Source organism: Nerophis lumbriciformis, linkage group LG08 (assembly GCF_033978685.3).
Source record: "Nerophis lumbriciformis linkage group LG08, RoL_Nlum_v2.1, whole genome shotgun sequence".
Classification (NCBI taxonomy): Eukaryota; Metazoa; Chordata; class Actinopteri; order Syngnathiformes; family Syngnathidae; genus Nerophis; species Nerophis lumbriciformis.
The window spans coordinates 50,342,501-50,370,261 of NC_084555.2; the positions used below are offsets into that span (position 1 = coordinate 50,342,501).

General features: G+C 39.3%; 2 protein-coding genes across 8 annotated transcripts in view; one reads left to right on the forward strand and one right to left on the reverse strand.

The window, feature by feature from the left end:
* Window positions 1–8,705, reverse strand: part of wwox (WW domain containing oxidoreductase) — a 606,531-nt gene extending 597,826 nt beyond the window's left edge. For both annotated transcript variants that reach the window (XM_061969167.1, XM_061969168.1), the window contains exons 1-4: window positions 8,451–8,705; window positions 8,036–8,100; window positions 3,221–3,278; window positions 419–588 (exon numbers count right to left, since the gene is read on the reverse strand). In XM_061969167.1, coding sequence (XP_061825151.1) covers window positions 419–588; window positions 3,221–3,278; window positions 8,036–8,100; window positions 8,451–8,557 — 400 coding nt within the window. In that variant the 5' untranslated portion in view covers window positions 8,558–8,705. The remainder of the gene's footprint in view (window positions 1–418; window positions 589–3,220; window positions 3,279–8,035; window positions 8,101–8,450) is intronic.
* An 8,136-nt stretch (window positions 8,706–16,841) lies between these two features.
* nfat5a (nuclear factor of activated T cells 5a) overlaps window positions 16,842–27,761 on the forward strand; it is a 100,331-nt gene continuing 89,411 nt past the window's right edge. For all 6 annotated transcript variants that reach the window (XM_061969161.1, XM_061969159.1, XM_061969160.1 and 3 more), the window contains exon 1: window positions 16,842–17,190. In XM_061969161.1, coding sequence (XP_061825145.1) covers window positions 17,118–17,190 — 73 coding nt within the window. In that variant the 5' untranslated portion in view covers window positions 16,842–17,117. The remainder of the gene's footprint in view (window positions 17,191–27,761) is intronic.

The window sequence follows — 27,761 nt, forward strand, 5'->3', positions numbered from 1 at the left end:
ACAATAGTGTGGACACCACAATAGTGTGGACACCACAATAGTGTGGACACCACAATATCGTGGACACCACAATAGTGAGGACACCACAATAGTGTGGACACCACAATAGCGTGGACACCACAATAGTGAGGACACCACAATAGTGTGGACACCACAATAGCGTGGACACCACAATAGTGTGGTGTGTTACGTGACACTCTGGGGGGAAAAAACGACTCTAAGGCCTCTTGTTGGCTTTAATGAGATTATTACTCTATGCTACAACTTAATTTGGCTCTGTTTTGGAGCTGTAAACGATGAAAAAAACGTTTTTAAAAGCACAGATACTTTTTTAATCGTACTAAAACTGAAACCATAAATGAAAGTGAGTCCTACCTATGAAAACCAAGGTACCACTGTATATCTAAAAGAAACTTACCAATGCCAGAGTTGCCGCCAGTTATCAGGACCACCTTGTCAGAGAAGTCGCGACCTTGTAGGATTTCCAAAGCGGTCGAGTTTCCATCGTAGCGCTTGGGCTTTATCATCACGTCCTCCACGGTGAACACTTGGCGGGGGTCGAAGTATGTGGTCCGCTTATTGATGTGGCTGGAAATAAGGAACAGATATTTCAAATATGTTTGGACAATGTTCTAAAAGTAGGACGTGTCACCGGCATCTGTTTGTTTAGCTCCTTCACTTGTTTGCTAGGAGAGAAGAGGCGCTTTCGTGACATCATTCAAAAACAAAAACCTACATTCTCATGCACGTGATACTGCAACTGAGCAAGATTGAACACATTTGTGTACATGGCCACCACTTTTAAAAAACAAACCAAAAAAAGGCTTCACTACACATTAAAAAAAATGGATTTCTGATTTCTGACTTTTAAAATGTGACTGTAATGTCAGCTCACTTAGCTATGCTAGTAGAGATGTCCGATATTATCGGCCGATAAATGCTTTAAAAATGTAATATCGGAAATTATCGGTATCGGTTCCAAAAAGTAAAATGTATGACTTTTTAAAAACGCCGCTGTACGGAGTGGTGCACGGACGTAGGGAGAAGAACAGAGCAGTTGCGTCTCCCAATCATACTTGCCAAACCTCCAGATTTTCCCGGGAGACTCCTGAATTTCAGTGCCCCTCCCGAAAATCTCCCGGGGCAACCATTCTCCCGAATTTCTCCCGATTTCCACCCAGACAACAATATTGGGGGCGTACCGGCCCAGTCACATAATATCTACGGCTTTTCACACACACAAGTGAATGCCATTCATACTTGGTCAACGCTCTCCCTGACCACCTGAGGGCACCACAGACTGTGGATGCTTTTAAAAAAGGCTTAAAAACCCTTATTTTTAAAAAAGCCTTTTTTATATATATATATATATATATATATATATATATATATATATATATATATATATATATATATGCATACTAGTTTTAGCTATTTTGCTGTTCTAGTTTTTATTTTTATTAATTTTTGATATCTTTTTAATTTATTTTTTTTTAATACACTGTAGCACTCTGAGGTTGTTTACTCAATGTAAAGTGATTTATACAAATCAAATCTATTATTATTATTATTAGTAGTAGTAGTAGTAGAAGTAGTATAGTTGAAGACTTACAGTCATTAGAAAACATGACTGCACATTAGAGATGCGCGGATAGGCAATTATTTCATCCGCAACCGCATCAGAAAGTCGTCAACCATCCGCCATCCACCCGATGTAACATTTGATCAGAACCGCACCCGCCCGCACCCGCCCGTTGTTATATATCTAATATAGACGATGCAAGGCATTAGTGAGGTTATAAAGCTTTTGCCTGTTAAAGAAAGGAGACTGATCCAATGCAGCACAGACATTCGCGTGCCACGCTGTCACGACCCAGACGCACACCAGTGCGCAATCATATGGGAGCCGCGCTGAGCGCACCTCCAAGCGCGTCTCGCTGCCGGCGACGGCCGGGTATGGGCCCGACGCTCCAGCGCCATCCATTTTCAGGGCTAGTTGATTCGGCAGGTGGGTTGTTACACACTCCTTAGCGGGTTCCGACTTCCATAGCCACCGTCCTGCTGTCTATATCAACCAGGGTGAGCCCCACCCCTTTCGTGAGCGCACTGCGCGCGGAGTGACCCCTGTTACGCGCCCCCGGCAACAGGGGTGGCGGGCAGGTAAGCTGCGCGGGCGGAGCGCGCGGAGTGACCCCTGTTACGAGCCCCCGGCCACGGGGGTGGCGGGCAGGTAAGCTGCTTACCTGCTGCGCGTGACGCCGGCCGCGGCGAAGGCGGACGAGGCGGGGTGTCGGTGCGGTGGGCGCGGTGGTGACCCTGGACGTGCGTCGGGCCCTTCTCGCGGATCGCCTCAGCTACGGCTCCTGGTGGGGCCCTCTCGGGGAAGGGGCCTCGGTCCCGGACCCCGGCGAGGCGTCCCTTCTCCGCTCCGTAAAAGTGTCCATCTCTTTTTTTTTTTTTCTTCTGTTGTGGCATATGCTGCAGGTGCCTGCTCGTTTTTCGTATGTGGGTAACAACATTTAACTATGTATATATATTTCCGAATTGGTTTAACTGCCACCCGCCTGAATCTATTTAAAATCTAATTTTTTTTTATTTTAACCGCCCGACCCGACCCGCGGATAAAATCTAATTTTTTTTTATTTCATCCGCCCGATCCGCGGACTCCGCGGTTGTGCCCGCAAACCGCGCATCTCTAATATATGCATACTAGTTTTAGCTATTTTGCTGTTCTAGTTTTTATTTTTATTAATTTTTTATATCTTTTTATTTTATTTTATTTTAATACACTGTAGCACTCTGAGGTTGTTTACTCAATGTAAAGTGATTTTTACAAATAAAATCTATTATTATTAGTAGTAGTAGTAGAAGTAGTATAGTTGAAGACTTACGGTCATTAGAAAACATGACTGCACATCATATTGGCAGCTACACTTTCCATCTTAAAGATCTGAAAAAAATGCTTTGGGAATGTCCGGCGGGCCAGATTGAAAAGCTTAACTGGCCTTAATTTGCCCAGGTCTGGTCTAAGGTATTATGTCAGTTTTAATAGTTTTGAGTGTGGTCATTAAACATGTCTTGAATACAATATAATGTAATCTGTACTTTAATGTAACTGTAATGTATTTTCATATAAAAATAACATTACAGTTTGTTTTTATCTATTTATCCATACAACTTTCTGTTAATTTGTATAAAGACTGAGATTCATTCTACTTACTCAACATAAACGATTTGGCCCTTTTCATTGGTTTCCTGCTCCCATCCATATGGTAAATCTGTTTCAAGAAAAAGTACATATGAGTTCAACATTAGCACAGCACACGGTAACACTGTTACTAGGGATGTCCCGATCCGATATTTGGATCGGATCGGCCGCCGATATTTGCAAAAAAATGCGTATCGGCAAGGCATGGGAAAATGCCGATCCAGATCCAGTTAAAAACAAAAATCCGCTCCGTGTTTTCCAACGCACATATTTAAATAATACATTCCACTTTTCTGCTGCTCCCTAAGTTCCGTTCCGCATTTTCCAGCACACCTTCAACACATCTACAAGTCTGTGGATTCTCACGCAGTTGCTTTTAGCTGCTGGCATTACACGACAGGCTCTTCTCACTCTTTCCTGTCTCCCTCTCACAGACAGCGAGCGCACCTTCTTACACACGTCACATACTGTCACGTCATACGTCACACACGTATACGTCCTCCCCGAGCAGAGAGGTAGCAGCATGGCTAACGTTAGCTGTGATGCTAGCGCAGCCGTGCGAGCAACGCTCCCTCTAAGGTGCTCGCCTGTGCAATTGTGCACTGTTTAAACGTCCTCTGCACATAGCAATTATATGCCAGGCACAAAATCAAATAAAAAAAACAAGCGCATAACAATTTTCGACACACGGACATGACAGAGAAAACAGTTTTCGTCATCATTGTTCAAATATTATATTGTCTGTCGAGACGCTTATTTCCGTTCGGTGCCACACGCCCACACCATCAAAATGCTGAGGCAGGCAAACATTTCCACATCAACACCGTATGAAAAAATTAGTGATTTTTTTTGTTGTGATTTCCTTCTCTGCATGAAAGTTTAAAAGTAGCATATATTAATGCAGTATGAAGAAGAATGTTTTAATATAGACATGCAAGCCTTGAAAGAAAATGTTGAAAATCAAGACTACATTTCCTGCAAATGGGTGCATTTCTACCCTATATTTTAACTTTAGATTTATTCTCATATCAAACTCTTTTGGCTGTCTTTTTGACACTTACATCCGGCGCCCCCCTCCACACGCCGGATTATAAATAATGTAAATAATTCAATGTGATTATCTTGTGTGATGACTGTATTATGATGATAGTATATATCTGATAGTATATATCTGTATCATGAATCAATTTAAGTGGACCCCGACTTAAACAAGTTGAAAAACTTATTGGGGTGTTACCATTTAGTGGTCAATTGTACGGAATATGTACTTCACTGTACAAACTACTAATAAAAGTCTCAATCAATCAATCAAAACACATAGAATCATCATACTGCTGTGATGATATGCATCAAGTGTTCATTCAAGGCTAAGGCAAAATATCGAGATATATATCGTGTATCGCAATATGGCCTTAAAATATCGCAATATTAAAAAAAGGCCATATCGCCCAGCCCTAGTTCAATGATGCCATTTCTGTTTGTCATGTATAATTTTGTCTATTTTGTGTTTAACCTTGAATAAACAGGTCAGTTTCGTGTTACCAACCATTGTGTATTATTCAAACTCCCCTAATTCAGCTGGCTAGTTGTTATCAAGAGTACTAAAACCCTTTTCAACTAAGACAACTAAGTAGGCTAAATAACTTTAAACTTTAATACATGCTCGGATAGGCCATTATCGGTCAGTATCGGTATCGGATCGGAAGTGCAAAAACAATATCGGTATCGGATCGGAAGTGCAAAAACCTGGATCGGGACATCCCTAACTGTTACAGACATTAGCAATTAGTTGTTGTTTTTTACAAATGCAAATGATCTTTATTATTATAACAACACTTCTCCATATGATGCAGTGCTGTTCAAATCCACAGCTCCACGTTACTTCAAACTACAACCACAACATTCAACAAATGGTTTACTGTACTTTAAGTTGTGGCCAGTAGTGATGGGTCCGGCAACACCGATGCATCGGCGCATGCGTCGAGCTCATAGAGCGAAACCCTGTGTCGGTGCGCGTACCGCTTTTAGAAAGTCACGTGACCGATCATGAGCTGTTTTGGTCACGTGACCGATACGCCAACTGTGTCGCACTGACGCCTCCTCTGTGCCCTGTGAGCGGGTCTTTTCTACAGCCGGAGAAATAATAACTAAGAGAAATCGTCTAAAATGTAATACGTCGGAAAAACTTTTTTTTTTTTTTTTTTTTAATAAAAATGTGTAAAAAAATCAAATTAAAACAATTCCCAGTCCACAATCATCCACAACACGTTCTCTTAGATTTCCATGTTATGATACATGTTCACATTATTTATTGACTGTATCTAAAAAAGATACAAATATATTTTTATTTAAATGAAGATATGAAATAATCCTAAATGAAATACAATGACTTGGTTTATATTATTGTATATACTAGGGCAGGGGTCACCAACGCGGTGCCCGCGGTCACCAGGTAGCCCGTAAGGACCAGATGAGTCGCCCGCTGGCCTGTTCTAAAAATAGCTCAAAGAGCAGCACTTACCAGTGAGCTGCCTCTATTTTTTAAATTGTATTTATTTACTAGCAAGCTGGTCTCGCTTTGCTCGACATTTTTAATTCTAAAAGAGACAAAATTCTAATAGAATTTGAAAATCCAAGAAAATATTTTAAAGACTTGGTCTTCACTTGGAATAAGCGGTAGTAAATTGATGGATGGATGGGTCTTCACTTGTTTAAATAAATTCATTTTTTACTTTGCTTCTTATTACTTTTAGAAATACAATTTTAGAGAAAAAATACAACCTTAAAAATGATTTTAGGATTTTTAAACAAATATACCTTTTTACCTTTTAAATTTCTTCCTCTTCTTTCCTGACAATTTAAATCAATGTTCAAGTAAATGTATTTATTTTTTATTGTAAAGAATAATAAATATTTTAGCTTCTGTTTTTTCGACGAAGAATATTTGTGAAATATTTCTTCAAACTTACTATGATTAAAATTCAAAAAAATTATTCTGGCAAATCTAGAAAATCTGTAGAATCAAATTTAAATCTTATTTCAAAGTATTTTGAATTTCTTTTAAAATCTTTGCTCTGGAAAATCTAGAAGAAATACTGATTTGTCTTTGTTAGAAATATAGCTTGGTCCAATTTGTTAAATATTCTAACAAAGTGCAGATTGGATTTTAACCAATTTAAAACATGTCATCAAAATTCTAAAATGTATCTTAATCAGGAAAAATTACTAATGATGTTCCATAAATTCTTTTTTTTATTTTTTCAAAAAGATTCAAATAAGCTAGTTTTTCTCTTCTTTTTGTCGGTTGAATTTTGAATTATAAAGAGTCGAAATTGAAGATAAACTATGTTTCAAAATTTTATTTTAAATTTTTTCTTGTTTTCTCCTCTTTTAAACCGTTAAATTAAGTGTTTTTTTCATCATTTATTCTCTACAAAAAACCTTCCGTAAAAGGAAAAAAAAATGTACGACGGAATGACAGACAGAAATACCCATTTTTTTATATATATAAATGTATTTATTTAGCTATTCTTGTTTAAATCACACTTACGTGTAACTTACAAATGACAATATATTTATTTATTTAAGTGTGTATCAAACTGGTAGCCCTTCGCATTAATCAGTACCCAAGAAGTAGTTTTTGGTTTCAAAAAGGTTGGTGACCCCTGTACTAGGTCATAAAATCAGTGTCAGTTGAGTCGGTCCATAGGTTGCCTGTAGGGATTTTTAATGTCCAGCAGATGTCAGTATTTAGTGACACAGTATCGACACAGTATCAATACAGTTTTGCAATGTGTCGAAACGCTTCATGACGCCTCATCAACCCATCACTACTGTTCAAATCCACAGCCAGGGCCGGCCCGAGGCATAGGCCGTATAGGCAAATGCTAAGGGCGCCGTCCATCAGGGGGCGCCATGCCAGTGCCACAAATGTTGGAGGGAAAAAAAAAAAAAAAAAAAAGTTGTTACTATTATTTCTAAATACAAAAAATAATCTCACGTTAATTAAAATGCAAAGTAAAGCCTATTTAATAGAAATATTATTTGTTACAACATTACGCCCCCCGTCCTCCCCCCGCACGGTGCGCCCCCTCCCTTCCCGTATCATGACTCTTTTTGGACGTCACCACATCAAAAAATCAACACAAGATGTCAAAACGGCCAAAACTGTCAGGTGCCCAGGGAAGAAAAAAGAGAAAAAAAGAGGAGAAACGAGAAAAGACAGAGGTAGCAGGTAGGTAACGTTAGCCTACATGAAAGTATTTGTCTCTTACAGAATGTGATAGTAACCTGGCTTTTTAGCATTAAGCTAATGTTACATGACTCGGCAATTGCTAATCAATAAATAGCTAATTCTGTTTTAACGTCGGGTTAATATTGTGGAGGGGGCTAAATTGTTATGGAAAATAATAATGTAACGTTAGGTAATTACAGTACTCCCACCTTACATTCCTCAGGGACATTTGTATTAGATCTTTTAAGCAGGTGTTTTTTGTTTAAATTATTGCCTTCTGGTTAGCTAATGTTTTCCCTGCAGGTAATAGTCACTTTTCCACCCCTTTATATATTAGGTATAGTTCTAAGTAAAAAACAAAGGTCAAAGACAAAGCTATTCGGGTTCTTGTGAGTATATACACTTCACTGCCGATGTGGGGGGGGCGCGCCACCTAAAATCTTGCCTAGGGCGCCAGATTGATTAGGGCCGGGCCTGTCCACAGCTCCACGTTACTTCAAACTACAACCACAACATTCAACAAATGGTTTACTGTACTTTTAAGTTGTGGCCAGTGAGTGTAGAAATAAAATGTTAAATGCAAAGTAGCAAACCTCCAGCACAGCGCTTCTTCTTTCCGGTCTTGGGGTGTTCCCACTGCGTCCTCATCTCATCGTGGCTTTTAGGACATAAACAGAAAAATTAAACGTTGCTATTCACTATTGTGTTGTTCATTTGTGACCGTAAAGGTGTATTTGATGCTAAATAGGAGTTGCACACCTGCACAGGTTAAAAGGTTATTACATTCTGACAGGTAAATGTGCATTGATGTAAAACAGGAGTTGCACACCTGCACAGGTTAAAAGGTCATTACAAAACCCTATGGCAGGTGTGCAACCACGTGGTAGAATTATGACACGTGTGAAGGTTTTTGGGAGGAAGAATCTTCTCAAACTTGCGCACATTAGTTCCAACACATAGTAGAATATTATTTCTGACTATAAATGACATCCGACGAGGCACACGCACTTTGCATAGTAAACCCATCCGTCTTTGGTCGATCTTTCCTCCCATCCGGGAGGTAACTCCTCGTCACTGTCAGTGTCGTCCATGCCGGCGTACGTCAGAGCGGCCATAGGATACAAAATGCTCAGCGGGAAAATACTAAAGAAAACTTGTAAGGCTAAAAATGAATATAAGCTCTTTACAAACAATGACAACAACAGTCTGACGAGCGAAATAGCTCAGCGGCACCGGCGCTTCCGCAATAACACAGTGACGTCATGTCGCAATGCCTTATGGGATATTGAGTTCACACAACGTTGATTCGTTTGGAGCGTCGCCGTCTTTTTCATTCAAATGCTGCGGTTAAATTATTCGTAAGCCTTTTACTGGTCTCAATATTTGGAATAGCATTTGTCTAATAAAAATGATTACATTTCTAATTCAAACAAAAAAAAACTAACAGTTCATTGTTTCTAAGATTTTTGTTCAAAGAAAAATACACAGATTATACAATTGTTGCCGTCTACGGAGGGCCGAATAGGACAAAATTCAATAAATAAATACATCTTTAAATTATTACGCGTGTCATTAAATAATTAAACCATGAAATAATAATTATTAAATATGGAAATGATGAATTAAATAATGGAATAATTACATCAATAATAAATTAAATGGTTAAATAATTAATTGTCATTTTACATTAAATCAATGAATACCATTTAAAAACGCAATGTTGCATTGAATTGTAGTTATAATATTGATTAATGCCTTGTTTGAGTAATAATTTAATGATCTATTTATTTATTTTATTTTGGCCCATTTGGCCCAGCAGAGCTGCCATGGTATGTGTCCGTTTTTATCTCCCATACAATCATGTTCATAAGAATATTCTGACAAAAAATATGAGAAAATATTTTCAAAAAAAGAACGTTATTTAATTTTACAACAAAAACGATGACCAAGATTATAGTTTGATTTGTTTTTTTTGTTGTTTTTTTCTTATTTGATCGGTTGACAAAATCATGTTGGAATTTGAGTTGACAAAATGTTTAAAATTTCAGTGAATTACAGCTATATATATATATATATATATATATATATATATATATATATATATATATATATATATATATATATATATATATATATTCCGTATTTTTTGGACTATAAGTCGCAGTTTTTTTCATAGTTTGGCCGGGCTCCAGTGCGATTTATATATGTTTTTTACCTTCTTTATTGTGCATTTTCGGCGCGACTTATACTCCGAAAAATACGGTATATATATATATATATATATATATATATATATATATATATATATATATATATATATATATGTATATGCGATGAGGTGGTGACTTGTCCAGGGTGTACCCCGCCTTCCGCCCGAATGCAGCTGAGGTAGGCTCCAGCACCCCCGACAACCCCAAAAGGGACAAGCGTTAGAAAATGGATGGATATATATATATATATATATATATATATATATATATATATATATATATATATATATATATATATATATAGCTGTAATTCACTGTATTTATTTTATTATCTGTGTTGGCCCTGCGATGAGGGGGCGACTTGTCCAGGGTGTACGCCGCCTTCCGCCCGATTGTAGCTGAGATAGGCTCCAGCGCCCCCCGCGACCCCGAAGGGAATAAGCGGTAGAAAATGGATGGATATATATATATATATATATATATATATATATATATATATATATATATATATATATATATATATATATATATATAGCTGTAATTTACTGAAATTCAAGTATTTCTTTTATCATTTATATATATATATATATATATATATATATATATATATATATATATATATATATATATACAGGTAAAAGCCAGTAAATTTGAATATTTTGAAAAACTTAATTTATTTCAGTAATTGCATTCAAAAGGTGTAACTTGTACATTATCTTTATTCATTGCACACAGACTGATGTATTCAAATGTTTATTTCATTTAATTTTGATGATTTGAAGTGGCAACAAATGAAAATCCAAAATTTTGCGCTGTGTGCAGGCGCCAAGTCCTGTTGGAACTTGAAATCTCCATCTCCATAGAGCAGGTCAGCAGCAGGAAGCATGAAGTGCTCTAAAACTTGCTGGTAGATGGCTGCGTTGACCCTGGATCTCAGGAAACAGAGTGGACCGACACCAGCAGATGACATGGCACCCCAAACCATCACTGATGGTGGAAACTTTACACTAGACTTCAGGCAACGTGGATCCTGTGCCTCTCCTGTCTTCCTCCAGACTCTGGGACCTCGATTTCCAAAGGAAATGCAAAATTTGCATGGTTGGGTGATGGTTTGGGGTGCCATGTCATCTGCTGGTGTCGGTCCACTCTGTTTCCTGAGATCCAGGGTCAACGCAGCCGTCTACCAGCAAGTTTTAGAGCACTTCATGCTTCCTGCTGCTGACCTGCTCTATGGAGATGGAGATTTCAAGTTCCAACAGGACTTGGCGCCTGCACACAGCGCAAAATCTACCCGTGCCTGGTTTACGGACCATGGTATTTCTGTTCTAAATTGGCCCGCCAACTCCCCTGACCTTAGCCCCATAGAAAATCTGTGGGGTATTGTGAAAAGGAAGATGCAGAATGCCAGACCCAAAAACGCAGAAGAGTTGAAGGCCACTATCAGAGCAACCTGGGCTCTCATAACACCTGAGCAGTGCCAGAAACTCATCGACTCCATGCCACGCCGCATTAACGCAGTAATTGAGGCAAAAGGAGCTCCAACCAAGTATTGAGTATTGTACATGCTCATATTTTTCATTTTCATACTTTTCAGTTGGCCAACATTTCTAAAAATCCCTTTTTTGTATTAGCCTTAAGTAATATTCTAATTTTGTGACACACGGAATTTTGGATTTTCATTTGTTGCCACTTCAAATCACCAAAATTAAATGAAATAAACATTTGAATGCATCAGTCTGTGTGCAATGAATAAATATAATGTAGAAGTTACACCTTTTGAATGCAATTACTGAAATAAATCAAGTTTTTCAAAATATTCTAATTTACTGCCTTTTACCTGTATATATAAATGGCAAAGCTGCCATGGTATGTGTCCGTTTTATCTCCCATACAATCATGTTTATAAGAATATTCAGACAAAAACATTACACAATATTTTCAAAAGAAGAAGGTTAGTTAATTTTACAACAATAACGATGACCAAGATTATAGTTTGATTTGTATTTTTTTGTTTTTTTTCTGATTTGATCGGTTGACAAAATCATGTTGGAATTTGAGTTGATTAAATGTTAAAAATGTCAGTATGTATGTATGTATATCTGTATCCGTGTATGTGTAAGGAAGGGATAGTAGTTCTTTTAGAGTTGGGACACGATGGACAGATTCCGGCCAGAGAATCCTTTAATCATCTTTATTGCTGAAAGGTAGATGTGAATGTGTGTGTGTGGGTGTGTGTGTGTGTGTGTGTGTGTGTGTGTGTGTGTGTGTGTGTGTGTGTGTGTGTGTGTGTGTGTGTGTGTGTGTGTGTGTGTGTGTGTGGTATTTAGTCGTCAACGCACACAAGGCTGGCTGCCACCATTGATTGAAACCGGCTAATCTGACAAAGACGTGCTTTAAAGGGGAAATGACGTCACAGACTGACCTATCAACTTAAAGACACGGGAACATTACAGAACTGGTTAACGGCACACAATAGGCTTTCGTACAGTATGCATGTGCTGTTTATGTATGTAGCTATGAATACTATACAAATATTTGTTCATTCATTCCAGTGAAGGAATTGTCATGCATGGGGGGAAAATGGGCAGACAAAAATTACTTTTGATTCTTCTCCTTTTAGAATGTTGTTGCCTATTTTTATTCTTGTTTGAATTGTCTTTTATTTTTAACCAAATTAAATAGATTTAACACAACAAAAGCAATGCTTAAACCCCGAAAGGTCACTAAAAGTCAATGAATGATGTGTCCCATGACCGGCAGCATGACTTAATGTCACGGACATTGCATGAGTAAATAGCTATTTTCACCTTAGTTTTGAACACTCTTGCCCCTTTTCTTATAAAATGGGGAATTCTTGCAGAGTTGGAAAGACTACATACTTTTTACACTCAAGTAAAAGTGGCTGACATTTTACTCAAGCACAAGTACAGGTGTAAAAATGTCCTCAATTCAAAGTAAAATGCTGTATAGTTGTTGTATACTAGTCTGCTTTCATTTCCAATTCAGGGATTACGATAAGAATAATGAATGTAAAAAAAATAATATATATATATATATATATTTATATATATATATATATATATATATATATATATATACACAGTATATATATATATATATATATATATATATATATATATATATATATATATATATATACAGTGTATATATATATATATATATATATATATATATATATATATATATATATATATATATATATATATATATATATATATATATATATATATATATATATATATATATGTATGTGTGGGGGAAAAGAATCACAAGACTACTTCATCTCTACAGGCCTGTTTCATGAGGGGTTCCCTCAATCATCAGGAGAAAATAAAAAAAATAAAAAAAATAAATAAATCTCCTGATGATTGAGGGAACCCCTCATGAAACAGGCCTGTAGCGATGAAGTAGTCTTGTGATTTTTTTTCCCACACATACATATATTGCGCTCTACTACGGTATCGAGCACTATTTTTTGGATAACCTTATTAAGATATATATATATATATATATATATATATATATATATATATATATATATATATATATATATATATATATATATATATATATATATATATATATATATATATAATTGTCTGACACTGATATATGATGGGAAACATGTTATTTACAGCTATTGCTACTGTAGCAGCCAAGTCGTACAATTATAAATCTTGCATCACTGACCGTCATACTTGCCAACCCTCCCAATTTTCCTGGGAGCAGTCCCGAATTTCAGTGCCCCTCCCGAAAATCTCCCGGGGCAACCATTCTCACGATTTTCTCACGATTTCCACGCGAATATTGGGGGGCGTGCCAATAGCGTCCTCTCTCACCTGAAACCTTCACCCTTTAACGTCCGCATGCTGTCCTCAGTCACGTCCGTTTTTTCCTCCATATAAACAGCGTGCCGGCCCAGTCACATGACATCTATGGCTTTTGGAACTCAGTGCACACACAACAACCTATCTGGATTCAATAAGACATTCAATAAGGAATCGGTTCGATAAGAGGATTCGCTAATGGCATCGACATCGATAATTTCTTAACGAACATCATCCCTAACGAACATTTCCTTCTTTTATTATATATATATATATATATATATATATATATATATATATATATATATATATATATATATATATATATATATATATATATATATATATATATATTGTCGGAGGCAGATATTTACATATATCCGAATTTAAGTTGTACTTCTTCCATTTCTTTGTCATATTTGAAAACAGCTCGTGTTTTCCACTTCTTCTCTTGATGCTCTGTCAGCAAGCAAGCTGTGTGTGTTAACCTTGAGTTCTTTGGAATGTATTATGGCTAGGGAGACGTTGTGCTTGTGTTATGGCTAGGGAGGGGGAAGGAAAGAGAGGTTTTTGGCGTTGGGAAGACAGACCATTTTGGGAGGCGCGATAGAAGGTTCTAGGGTTAGACTGGTCTCAATCAAAATGTATATTGGCAAAGCTTTGAGAATATACAACAAAATACCTATTCTGTCTCTGGTGGTTTTTCAACTCAGCTTTAAGTGTCGGAAAGAACTTGGGAGCGAATTGTGACTTGAATTCCCTGGGAGGAACAACTGGTCTAAAACGCAACAAATTGGGGGCTCGTCCGGAAATAATGAATTAAATAATGGAATAATTACATCAATAATAAATTAAATGGTTAGATAATGAATTGTCATTTTATATTAAATCAATTAATACCATTTAAAAACGCAATATTGTATTTAATTTCAATTATAACATTGATTAATGCCTTATTTAAGTAATAATTTAATGACCTATTTATTTATTTTATTTTGTCCCATTTGGCCCAGCAAAGCTGCCATGGTATGTGTCCGTTTTTATCTCCCATACAATCATGTTCATAACTATATTCTGACAAAAAACATTACAAAATATTTTCAAAAAAATAACGTTATTTAATTTTACAACAATAACGATGACCGAGATTATAGTTTGATTTTGTATTTTGTATTTTTTCTGATTTGATCGGTTGATGAAATCATGTTGGAATTTGAGTTGATAAAATGTTTAAATGTATATAAATGTATGTATATAATAAAATAAATACTTGAACATATATATATATATATATATATATATATATATATATATATATATATATATATATATATATATATATATATATATATATATATATATATATATATATATATATGTATGTGTGGGAAAAAAAATCACAAGACTATTTCATCTCTACAGGCCTGTTTCATGAGGGGAGTTCCTCAATCATCAGGAGATTTTAATGGGAGCATTCACATACCATGGATTATATAGGGCACAGAGTGGGTGGGTACAGGCTGGTGTAGGGGCGTGGTGATTGGCTCATGTGTTACCTAGGAGGTGTTTCCGTCTGTGGCGGCATGCTGTTACAATTTCGCTGCGCTTGTTGAGGGATGACAGGTCTGGACGGTAAATAATAAACAGTTTCTCTTTCAAGCATAGGTTACATCTTTTATTACCACTATTGTAAGGTGTGCTGGATGCAAGAATTTGCCATGTTATTGAATATTCAACATTATTGTCTTTGAGGTCCCAAATGTGTTTGCTGAGTTCTGTGGTATTCCGCAGGTTTTGGTTCCTGAAAGAAGCCTTGTGATTGTTCCATCTGGTTTTGAACTCTCCCTCGGTTAATCCTACATATGTGTCGGATGTGTTAATGTCCTTGCCTGTTACCTTAGATTGGTAGACAACTGATGTTTGTAAGCACCCCCCGTTGAGAGGGCAATCAGGTTTCTTTCGACAGTTACAGCCTTTGTTGGTTTTGGAGTCGCTCTGTCCGGGGGCTGACGGCTCATTTGCAATTGTTTTGTTGTGGTTTGAGATGATTTGTCGTATATTGTTCATACAGCTGTAGCTCAATTTAATGTTGTTCTTGTTGAATACTTTTCTTAGGGTGTTGTCTTTGGGAAAGTGTTTGTCAATCAGATTGAGGAATTTGTGTCCAATGTTAATTGAGACGTTTTTGCTGTATGGGGGGTTGTACCAGATGATGTCGTTTCGTTTTCTGTTCTTTTTCGGTTGGTTTCCTGGCGTGACCGAAAAACCGAAAAAGAACAGAAAACGAAACGACATCATCTGGTACAACCCCCCATACAGCAAAAACGTCTCAACTAACATTGGACACAAATTCCTCAATCTGATTGACAAACACTTTCCCAAAGACAACAACCTAAGAAAAGTATTCAACAAGAACAACATTAAATTGAGCTACAGCTGTATGAACAATATACGACAAATCATCTCAAACCACAACAAAACAATTGCAAATGAGCCGTCAGCCCCCGGACAGAGCGACTCCAAAACCAACAAAGGCTGTAACTGTCGAAAGAAACCTGATTGCCCTCTCAACGGGGGGTGCTTACAAACATCAGTTGTCTACCAATCTAAGGTAACACGCAAGGACATTAACACATCCGACACATATGTAGGATTAACCGAGGGAGAGTTCAAAACCAGATGGAACAATCACAAGGCTTCTTTCAGGAACCAAAACCTGCGGAATACCACAGAACTCAGCAAACACATTTGGGACCTCAAAGACGATAATGTTGAATATTCAATAACATGGCAAATTCTTGCATCCAGCACACCTTACAATAGTGGTAATAAAAGATGCAACCTATGCTTGAAAGAGAAACTGTTTATTATTTACCGTCCAGACCTGTCATCCCTCAACAAGCGCAGCGAAATTGTAACAGCATGCCGCCACAGACGGAAACACCTCCTAGGTAACACATGAGCCAATCACCACGCCCCTAGGCCAGCCTGTACCCACCCACTCTGTGCCCTATATAAACCATGGTATGCGAATGCTCCCATTAAAATCTCCTGACGATTGAGGGTACCCCCCCTCATGAAACAGGCCTGTAGAGATGAAATAGTCTTGTGATTTTTTTCCCACACATACATATATATATATATATATATATATATATATATATATATATATATATATATATATATATATATATATATATATATATATATAAGGTCTCAAGGTTGGCAAGTATGCTGACCGTACAGTATAATTAAAAAAATGTTCTCCAGTGTGATTTGTCGACCTTGCACTTAAGTGCGCATGCGCGACACCGAGGGGGGCGGGACCACTTGTGTGTGCGTGTGTGTGTGTTGGTCCCAACGGTGCACGTCGTGTTTCCTTCCACAGTCTCAGCGTGATGAGACGTGCTAGTTAACGGTTTTTTTGTGTGGTTTTTTTTAATATTCGCTATGAAAAGTTTTGCATTTTAACCCGCTTTTTTTAAACATTGTTTCAATGCCGTTTTGTCTAACATTCCGCTCCAGAGACGCAGCACCATCTGCAGAGCGAGAGGGGGGAAAAAAGGCGACTTGGTCGGCGGTGAAGAGTGTCCGCCTCCCCTCCATGAAGCGCGGCGATGCCCTCTGATTTTGTGTCCCTCCTCAGCTCCGACCTCGACCTCAATTCACCAAAGTCTCTCTACTCTAAAGGTAGGACTTGGGGTTAACAAATGCAAGTCTGCGTTTGTCACGCTGACTCGTTTAGTTCGGGCTTGAGGACCCCGGTGAATATCCCCAGTTAAGCTGCTAGCTAGCAGGGGTTAGCCACTTAGCTGTTAGCACTTAGCTGTTAGCACTTAGCTGTTAGCATTTAGCTGTTAGCCACTTTAGCTAAGTTAGCTGGCTTCCTGGCCACTGGCGCGCTTTAGCTGCCCTCGGCACTTGCCTGAAAGAAAGCGGACAATTGGCCTCCTCATAGACATCTTTATAAGCATGGAGCGCTACTGCCTACTGGCGCTGACGAGACGCGGGGCCGCCATCTTGGAGTGGTGATCTGCTCCACTCAGTGCAATTCATTTTGGCAGCAACAATGAACTGTCAGCGCATTTAATTCATCTTACCTCACCAAATACCACTGATTTTCACGCGTTTTTTTTTTGTCATACGTGTAGCTACATACCTGCCAACTACTCCGGTTTTCCCGTAATTAGTACGGTTTTCATCAACCTATTCCGGGTTACGGTTGCAGTGATAAAAAATAGTTTTTCATTAATTAAAAAAAAATTTTTTTTTTAAATGCGCGAGGCTATTTATAGCACCGCTGCCAAGCACGAGGCACCTGTTGCCATTGTTTCCAAACGAGCGAACGATCATGGAATCAGCCGGAGAAAAATCGCAAACGAGTCTTTAACCGAAAAGAAAACTGCAGTCATTCCGTGAAGAATATTCAAAAGCCTATCCGGGAATAATTATCCGTTCCAAAAAGGGTGAAAACTACGCGAATTGCACCTTGTGCAGACAAGATTTTTCGATCGGACACGGAGGAATTAGCGATGTAAAAGACCACGTTGGGACAAAAGAACACAAGTCTAATGCCGTTGCTAGCGATACAAGTGGAAAACTTTCAACGTTTTTCGGATTTTAGCCACAAAAAGGTAATGACACCTATGTTATCTATTGGAATTGTTTAGTACTGTTATACTGTTAAAAGTGTTTATACTATTTATGCTTTCAAGTCCAAGTTGAAGAAATCTTGTTAAATGTTGACAGCATAACTACCAAAATACAGAAGTATGTCCTTAATATTTTTGCAGTGCTATTTCTGTTGAAAAGTTAAAATGATTACATTAGAGATGTGATGTGCCACTTTTCAAGTGTCTGATGGCTTAAATTAATTTTCAATAATTTTTCATATTTTGAATTCTTTTGAAAGGCTTACAAAAAAACTACATTTGAATTGTAATTCCATGCTATTGACAGGACTATTAATTTTAATGAAGTTAGCGTACCATGTTTACAGTATGATAATTGTGATAGAAATGTGAATTTTAGGCACAGAATATTTTATACAATTGAACAAGGCAGTAGATTATACAAGCTTGGACAGAAAGTTAATAATGACACCAATTTTGTTTTTAATGGAATTGTTTAGTACTGTTTTACCATTTGTTTACTGTAAAAAGTGTTTATACTGTTTATACTTTCAATTAACAAATTGAAGTCTTGTGAAAGGTTGACAGGATAACTGGCATTAACTGTCAAAATAATTTCAAACTATTGAAGTTATTTTACAGAATAAACATGTCAATCAACCCATATGATTTTTGCTGTAATATTTTTGTTTTGAAAAGTCACTGTGACTGATAGAAAAGTGATGGTTTTAGCAACATTTTAACCTGTCTGAATGCTAATAATCATTTTGCGTCGGGGGGGGCGAAGCCTGAACCCCCCACCAGGACTTTGTCCTGGACCTACCGGGGCCTGCGGCCCCTGGACCCTGGCTACTAGGTTTTTCTGATTTCAAAAGTTGGCAGGTATGTAGCTATGATAAAGGACACATGTTTTGGCGTGTTTTATTATTCATAGTTTGCTTAACAGTAATGGAATATTCTTATATGCTATAAGTGACCAGACGTCCAAGATCAAAACTGGGAATATAATCCCAGAGAAGGGGGAAAAAACGGTCAGCTATTTTTAAATTCAAGAATCAATATGATTAGGTTATATATGTAACCAGTGGTCTTTTCCTCTGCGTTGTGTTTATTGTTTGGAGCATACTTGCTAGAGATGCGCAGATAGGCAATTATTTCATCCGCAACCGCATCATAAAAGTCGTCAACCATCCGCATCCACCCGAATTAACATTTAATCAACACCACACCCGCCCGTTGTTATATATCTAATATAGACGATGCAAGGCATTAGTGAGGTTATAAAGCTTTTGCCTGTTAAAGAAAGGAGACTGATCCAATGCAGCAATCATCTGGGAGCCGCGCTGAGCGCACCTCCAAGCGCGTGGAGGTGCGATGTCCCTCGCACCCGCTGTGCGCGCTGAAGCCTCGGGCGCGAGCCCGGGTGGAGCCATCCTACTCGTCGCGGCCTAGCCCTCGCGGCTCTCGCTGCCGGCGACGGCCGGGTATGGGCCCGACGCTCCAGCGCCATCCATTTTCAGGGCTAGTTGATTCGGCAGGTGGGTTGTTACACACTCCTTAGCGGGTTCCGACTTCCATGGCCACCGTCCTGCTGTCTATATCAACCAACACCTTTTCTGGGGTCTGATGAGCGTCGGCATCGGGCGCCTTAACCCGGCGTTCGGTTCATCCCGCAGCGCCAGTTCTGCTTGCCCCACCCCTTTCGTGAGCGCACTGCGCGCGGAGTGACCCCTGTTACGCGCCCCCGGCAACGGCGGTGGCGGGCAGGTAAGCTGCGCGGGCGGAGCGCACGGAGTGACCCCTGTTACGAGCCCCCGGCCACGGGGGTGGCGGGCAGGTAAGCTGCTTACCTGCTGTGCGTGACGCCGGCCGCGGCAAAGGTGGACGAGGCGGGGTGTCGGTGCGGTGGGCGCGGTGGTGACCCTGGACGTGCGTCGGGCCCTTCTCGCGGATCACCTCAGCTACGGCTCCCGGTGGGGCCCTCTCGGGGGAAGGGGCCTCGGTCCCGGACCCCGGCGAGGCGTCCCTTCTCCGCTCCGTAAAAGTGTCCATCTCTTTTATGCTGCAGGTGCCTGCTCGTTTTTTCGTATGTGGGTAACAACATTTAACTATATGTATATATATTTCCGAATTGGTTTAACTGCAATCTATTTAAAATCTAATTTTTTTTTTAATTTCAACCGCCCGACCCGACCCGCGGATAAAATCTAATTTTTTTTTATTTCAACCGCCCGAACCGCGGATAATCCGCGGACTCCGCGGTTGTGTCCGCAAACCGCGCATCTCTAATACTTGCCAACCCTCCCGATTTTTCCGGGACACTCCCGAATTCTATTATGGTCACACTCTTGTTTGCTAGCGGCTACGATTTCAGTACTATTGAAGATCTTTGCTCCTTCTCAACTCTGTGGTAATATTCTTTTCACAAAATACAACCAATAGTACGTTAATGCTAAATTTTACTTGTGAAGTGTAATCCCCCGATTCCTATTTTCAACAGTCCGCTCATTTGAGCAGGAAAATGCTGACCACCAGCCCGGCATCTTTGTTTTCTACCTGTCAGCTGTCAGTTTAGGCTGCTCGCCGGCTCCTCATCACCACTTCAAGATGGCGGCCCAATTTCTCGCGTCACAGCAGCCAATGCTGCGTCTACTTATAAGATGTCTGAATTGATTACGTGGACCCTGACTTAAACAAGTAGAAAAACTTATTAGGGTGTTACTATTTAGTGCTCAATTGTACGGAATATGTACTGAACTGTTCAATCTACTAATACAAGTTTCAATCAATTTATCAATCAGTTTATGGGCCTCCTGGCCAATGGCGACTACCTGCGCGCCTTAGCTGCCCTCGGCACTTGCCTGAATGGAAGGCGGACGGGCTCACTCGCTTGTCTGTCACAACACGACTGTTGGGATACAACGAGGCTTACCTACCTGGCACACAGTAGTTACTGTGCTGTAAATCAGTGGTCCCCAACCTTTTTTGCACCACGGACCGGTTTAATGTAGGCATTATTTTCAGGGACCACTTGTGAAAAATACAACTCACTATAACGCTGAATTAGTGGGAGCCCTGGGCTTGTTTCTTTGCAATGAAATGCTGATGGAAATCAGCCTTTGGCTACAATCTGTCACATTTATATTTGATATGTTCATTAATGTGCATTGTATCATGTCACAAAGTTATAACAAATGGCAACATTCTATGAGGAGTTTTATTGTACATCATTGGTGTGTTTACTGCAGTGTTTTTCAAAATTTTTTGAGCCAAGGCACATTTTTTTTAATGAAAAAAAATACGGAGGCACACCACCAGCAGAAAAGGTTAAAAAATGAAACTCCACCAGGTGGTCGTGCCTTATTTTGAGTTTGTTGTTGTTTCCTGTGTGTAGTGCTTTAGTTCCTGTCTTGCGTTGTTATTTTGGTGACCCTTCCTGTTTTGTTGGTGTTCTCCTGTAGCAGCTTCACGCCTTCCTTTGAGTGCTATTCCCCACACCTGCTTTGTTTTCGCAATCAAGACTATTGAAGTTGTGCGTACGCTATCCTTCTTTGTGGGGACATTGTTGATTGTCATGTACGGATATGCTTTGTGGACACCGTCTTTGCTCCACACGCTGTAAGTTTTTGCTGTCGTCCAGCATTCTGTTTTTGTTGACTTTGTAGCCAATTCAGTTTTACTTTTGTTTTACATAGCCATCCCTATGCTTCAGTGCCTTTTCCTAGCGGGACTTGCCTTTTGTTAATTTTTGCTTAAAGCGTTACATACCTTTTTACCTGCACGCTGTCTATTGGGATCACGACAAACCATCCTCGATGCGTTCCGACTTCTACAAAGCAATGAACTACCTGCTGCCACCTACTGATATGGAGTATTACAAGATTACCCTGCCAAGCTCTACACAGCACAGGCGCTAGACCAGTGTTTTTCAACGTTTTTTGAGCCAAGGCACATTTTTTGCGTTGAAAAAATTCGGAGGCACACCACCAGCAGAAATCATTAAAAAACGAAACACAGTTGACAGTTAAAAGTTTAAAGTCAATTGTTGGGTATGACTTTAAAGCATACCCAAGCGTGCATCAATGTTGCTCTTGTCTCAAAGTAGGTGTGCTGTCACCACCTGTCACATCACGCCCTGACTTATTTTTAGTTTTTTGCTGTTTTCCTGTGTGTAGTGTTTTAGTTTTTGTCTTGCGCTCCTAATTTGGTGGCTTTTTCTCTTTTTTTGGTATTTTCCTGTAGCAGTGCTATTCCCCACACCTGCTTTGTTTTAGCAATCAAGAATATTTCAGTTGTTTTTATCCTTCTTTGTCGGGACATTGTTGATTGTCATGTCATGTTCGGATGTACTTTCTGGACGCCGTCTTTGCTTCACAGTAAGTCTTTGCTGTCGTCCAGCATTCTGTTTTTGTTTACTTTGTAGCCAGTTCAGTTTTAGTTTTCTTCTGCATAGCCTTCCCTAAGCTTCAATGCCTTTTCTTAGGGGCACTCGCCTTTATTTTTGGTTTAAGCATTAGACACCTTTTTACCTGCACGCTGCCTCCCGCTGTTCCCGACATCTACAAAGCAATTAGCTACCGGCTGCCTACCTACTGATATGGAAGAGTATTACACGGTTACTCTGCCGAGCTCTAGACAGCACCGACACTCAACAACAACAACACATAATGTGCAGACTATAATTACTGGTTTGCAAAAAATATTTTTAACCCAAATAGGTGAAACTAGATGATCTCCCACGGCACACCAGACTGTATCTCGCGGCACAGTGGTTGAAAAACACTGCACTAGACAACGGCACATTATGATTATTGATTTGCAAAAAATATACAATCCAAATAAATACTTAAATATCTGCTTTACTTATGGTTTTGAAGCAAGTTATCCATCAAATTGTGCACTATAAAAATGACCAATAGATTTTACTGTAAAATGTAGGGAGTTTTTTTTTTTTACAGCATATAACTATAAGTGGAAAAAAAAAACGACCAATGTTTGTTTTTCTACAGTAAAATTCTGTCGACTGAGCTGTCAGTTTTTTGTTTTTTTTTAAATCCGCGGTTGATGATTTTATGGTAGCACATTTTATTTTGGTAAAAAAACTGGCATCTGAGTTGACAAAATAAAATTAAATAATTTTATTGCACGCACAACATAGATGTTTTTTAAAATGTATTTTGTAATTTGTGATTGCCGCTGTTCACATTCACTCACAATCACGCACGCGCATACGTCCACACTAGGGATGTCCCGATCCGATATTTGGATCGGATCGGCCGCCGATATTTGCAAAAAAATGCGTATCGGCAAGGCATGGGAAAATGCCGATCCAGATCCAGTTTAAAAAAAACTCCGGTCCGTGTTTTCCAACGCACCGATTTAAATAATACATTCCACTTTTCTGCTGCTCCCTAATTTCCGTTCCGCATTTTCCAGCTCACCTTCAACACATCCGACCTGTGGATTCTCACGCAGTTGCTTTTAGCTGCTGGCATTACACGACAGGCTCTTCTCACTCTTTCCTGTGTCTCCCTCTTACAGACAGCGAGCGCACCTTCTTACACACGTCATACATCACATACGTATACGCCCTCTCCCAGCAGAGAGCGAGGTAGCAGCATGGCTAACGTTAGCTGTGATGCTAGCGCAGCCGCTAAGGTGCGCGCCTGCTCAAGCGTCCTCTGCGCACGGCAAATCTATGCCATGCACAAAATCAAATAAAAAAATAAGCGCATAACAATTTTCGACACACGGACACGACAGAGAAAACTGTTTTCGTCATCATTGTTCAAATATTGTAAGGTCTGTCGAGACGCTTATCTCCATTCGGTGCCACACGTCCACACCATCAAAATGCCGAGGCTAACATTTCCACATCAACACCGTATGAAAAAAATAGTGATTTTTTTTTAGTTGTGATTTCCTTCTCTGCATGAAAGTTTAAAAGTAGCATATATTAATGCAGTATGAAGAAGGTTTTAATGTAGACACATAGAATCATCATACTGCTGTGATTATATGCATCAAGTGTTCATTCAAGGCTGAGGCAAAATATCGAGATATATATCGTGTATCGCAATATGGCCTTAAAACATCGCAATATTAAAAAAAGGCCATATCGCCCAGCCCTCGTTCAATGATGCCATTTCTGTTTGTGATGTATAATTTTGTCTATTTTGTGTTTATCCTTGAATAAACAGGTCAGTTTCTTGTTACCAACCATTGTGTATTATTCAAACTCCCCTAATTCAGCTGGCTAGTTGTTATCAAGAGTACTAAAACCCTTTTCAACATGATTCTGACAACTAAGTAGGCTAAATAACTTTAAACTTTAATACATGCTCGGATAGGCCAGTATCGGTATCGGATCGGAAGTGCAAAAACCTGGATCGGGACATCCCTAGTTCACACGGAAGTAGTACAAATAACGCTTTTCAAAACAAAAGCAGCACCGTTGTATTGCACACTCGACATAGATACTTTTTAAAATGTATTTTGTAATTTATGATTGGCCTCACGCGGGCCGGACAGGGACGCACAAAGGGCCGGATGTGGCCCGCGGGCCGCGGAATGCCCAGGTCTGTTCTATACGGACCACAGCTGAAAAACACATATTGCATTCAACACTGGGCCCTGGCCCTATGGTTAAACACTGGTTTACAATATATGCCATCAACATGCCATCTCTTGGCAAAGAAACACGCCCAGAGCTCCCACTCCTTCAGCGTTATAGTGAGTTGATTTTTCATGCTAAATTTCTTTGCTGTTTTTTTATCTGCCACACGTGGAAAGCCGGTCCGTGAAAATAATGCATACATTAAACCGGTCCCGGGTGGAAAAAAAGGTTGGGGAACTCTGGTTTAGAGTCCGCACAAGTGTGTGGTAAAAGAGATAGCCGCACCGTTTTTGTTGCCTTTGACAGCCTTTCTTGTTGTTTTTGTCCGGCTTTAATTGAATGGTAGGTATCCAAGTCACATGTTCCCATTTGACAAAGGTGCTTGCCCACTTGGTGGCACTGAAATGGGGGGCGTTGCTATGCCGCCATTAATTCCAGCTGAAGCACCTTAAATACAGTTGTCAAGAGTCTGCCAGCTGCTGTGTTTAATTTTGGAGAGGTGCTTTTTGTCACCTTTAAAGAACTACTGCAAGAATACACTCAAAAGCCTTTGTGGGACTGTGGCTTTGTACTAGATTTAGGCATCTATTTGAAAGGGGCCCTGTGATGCAAAACCGACTTTTTCCTACCTATTGGTACCTGCTAGGGATGTCCCGATCCAGGTTTTTGCATTTCCGATCCGATACCGATACTGGCCTATCCGAGCATGTATTTAAAGTTATTTAGCCTACTTAGTTGTCAGAATCATGTTGAAAAGGGTTTTAGTACTCTTGATAACAACTAGCCAGCTGAATTAGGGGAGTTTGAATAATACACAATGGTTGGTAACAAGAAACTGACCTGTTTATTCAAGGATAAACACAAAATAGACAAAATTATACATGACAAACAGAAATGGCATCATTGAACGAGGGCTGGGCGATATGGCCTTTTTTTAATATTGCGATATTTTAAGGCCATATTGCGATACACGATATATATCTCGATATTTTGCCTTAGCCTTGAATGAACACTTGATGCATATAATCACAGCAGTATGATGATTCTATGTGTTTTGATTGATTGATTGATTGAGACTTTTATTAGTAGGTTGCACAGTGAAGTACATATTCCGTACAATTGACCACTAAATGGTAACACCCCAATAAGTTTTTCAACTTGTTTAAGTCGGGGTCCACTTAAATTGATTCATGATACAGATATATACTATCAGATATATACTATCATCATAATACAGTCATCACACAAGATAATCACATTGAATTATTTACATTATTTATAATCCAGGGTGTGGAGGGGGGCGCCGGATATAAGTGTCAAAAAGACAGCCAAAAGAGTTTGATATGAGAATAAATCTAAAGTTAAAATATAGGGTAGAAATGCACCCATTTGCAGGAAATGTAGTCTTGATTTTCAAAATTTTCTTTCAAGGCTTGCATGTTTACATTAAAACATTCTTCTTCATACTGCATTAATATATGCTACTTTTAAACTTTCATGCAGAGAAGGAAATCACAACTAAAAAATCACTAATTTTTTCATACGGTGTTGATGTGGAAATTTTTGCCTCGGCATTTTGATGGTGTGGACGTGTGGCACCGAATGGAGATAAGCGTCTCGACAGACGTCACAATATTTGAACAATGATGACAAACTGTTTTCTCTGTCGTGTCCGTGTGTCGAAAATTGTTATGCGCTTATTTTTTTATTTGTTTTTGTGCGTGGCATAGATTTGCTATGCGCAGAGGGCGCTTAAACAGTGCGCAATTGCACAGGCGAGCACCTTAGTGGGAGCGTTGCTCGCACGGCTGCGCTAGCATCACAGCTAACGTTAGCCATGCTGCTATCTCTCTGCTCGGGGAGGACGTATACGTATGTGACGTATGACATGACTGTATGTGACGTATGACGTGACAGTATGTGACGTGTGTAAGAAGGTGCACTTGCTGTCTGTGAGAGGGAGACACAGAAAAGAGTGAGAAGAGCCTGTCGTGTAATGCCAGCAGCTAAAAGCAACTGCGTGAGAATTCACAGACCTGTGGATGTGTTGAAGGTGTGCTGGAAAATGCGGAACGGAAATTACGGAGCAGCAGAAAAGTGGAATGTATTATTTAAATCGGTGCGTTGGAAAACACGGACCAGAGTTTTTTTTAAACTGGATCTGGATCGGCATTTTCCCATGCCTTGCCGATACGCAATTTTTGGCAAATATCGGCAGCCGATCCGATCCAAATATCGGATCGGGACATCCCTAGTACCTGCTGTTGTATGTTTGTGATCTGCTTAAATCCTAAAAATGTGAAATCAAACCATTGACTCATTCATAAAACAATCTTGCCTTCTTTCATATTTTGGGTGAAAGAGCCATTTGGATTTTGCCCATTCAGTGACATTTTTCCCTATTTTTGACGTCACAGGATTATCCATGTGTTAGGTTTGTACGGTATAGCGGTACAAGTGTAGTATCGTGATACTAATGAATCAAAAACGGTACTATACTCTGTTTGAAAAGTACCGGTTCTCGGGCATGACGACGCGTCATCACGTCATGACATTGCTGGTTTTACGAACAGAGGAGCATGTTCGGCAGCGCGCGCACACGGAGTACTTACAAGCAGACACAGTGTGTAGACAGAAAAGGGATAATGGATGCATGTTGGTGTGAAGTTATAACACTGAAACACCCCCAGGAAAAAGACATGGCTAGCCAGCTAGCAGCTAACATCCATCCACAGTGTTTTAGCGACTTCTAAATCACTAATCCTGGCCTCCATGGCGACAATGTAAGTTTCTTCCATGTATCATTATCACTGGAGGACGAGGAGTCACTAAACATGCTTCACTACACACCGTAGGAGGATACAATAGCTCACCGGCGTCACAATGTAAACAAATGCCATGGGTGGATCTACACCTGACATCCACTGTAATGATACCAATTATAAGAGCGTATCTAGTCGATACTACTAGGATTGCGTTGATATTTTTTATTGTCACAAAATATTTTTGCCTTT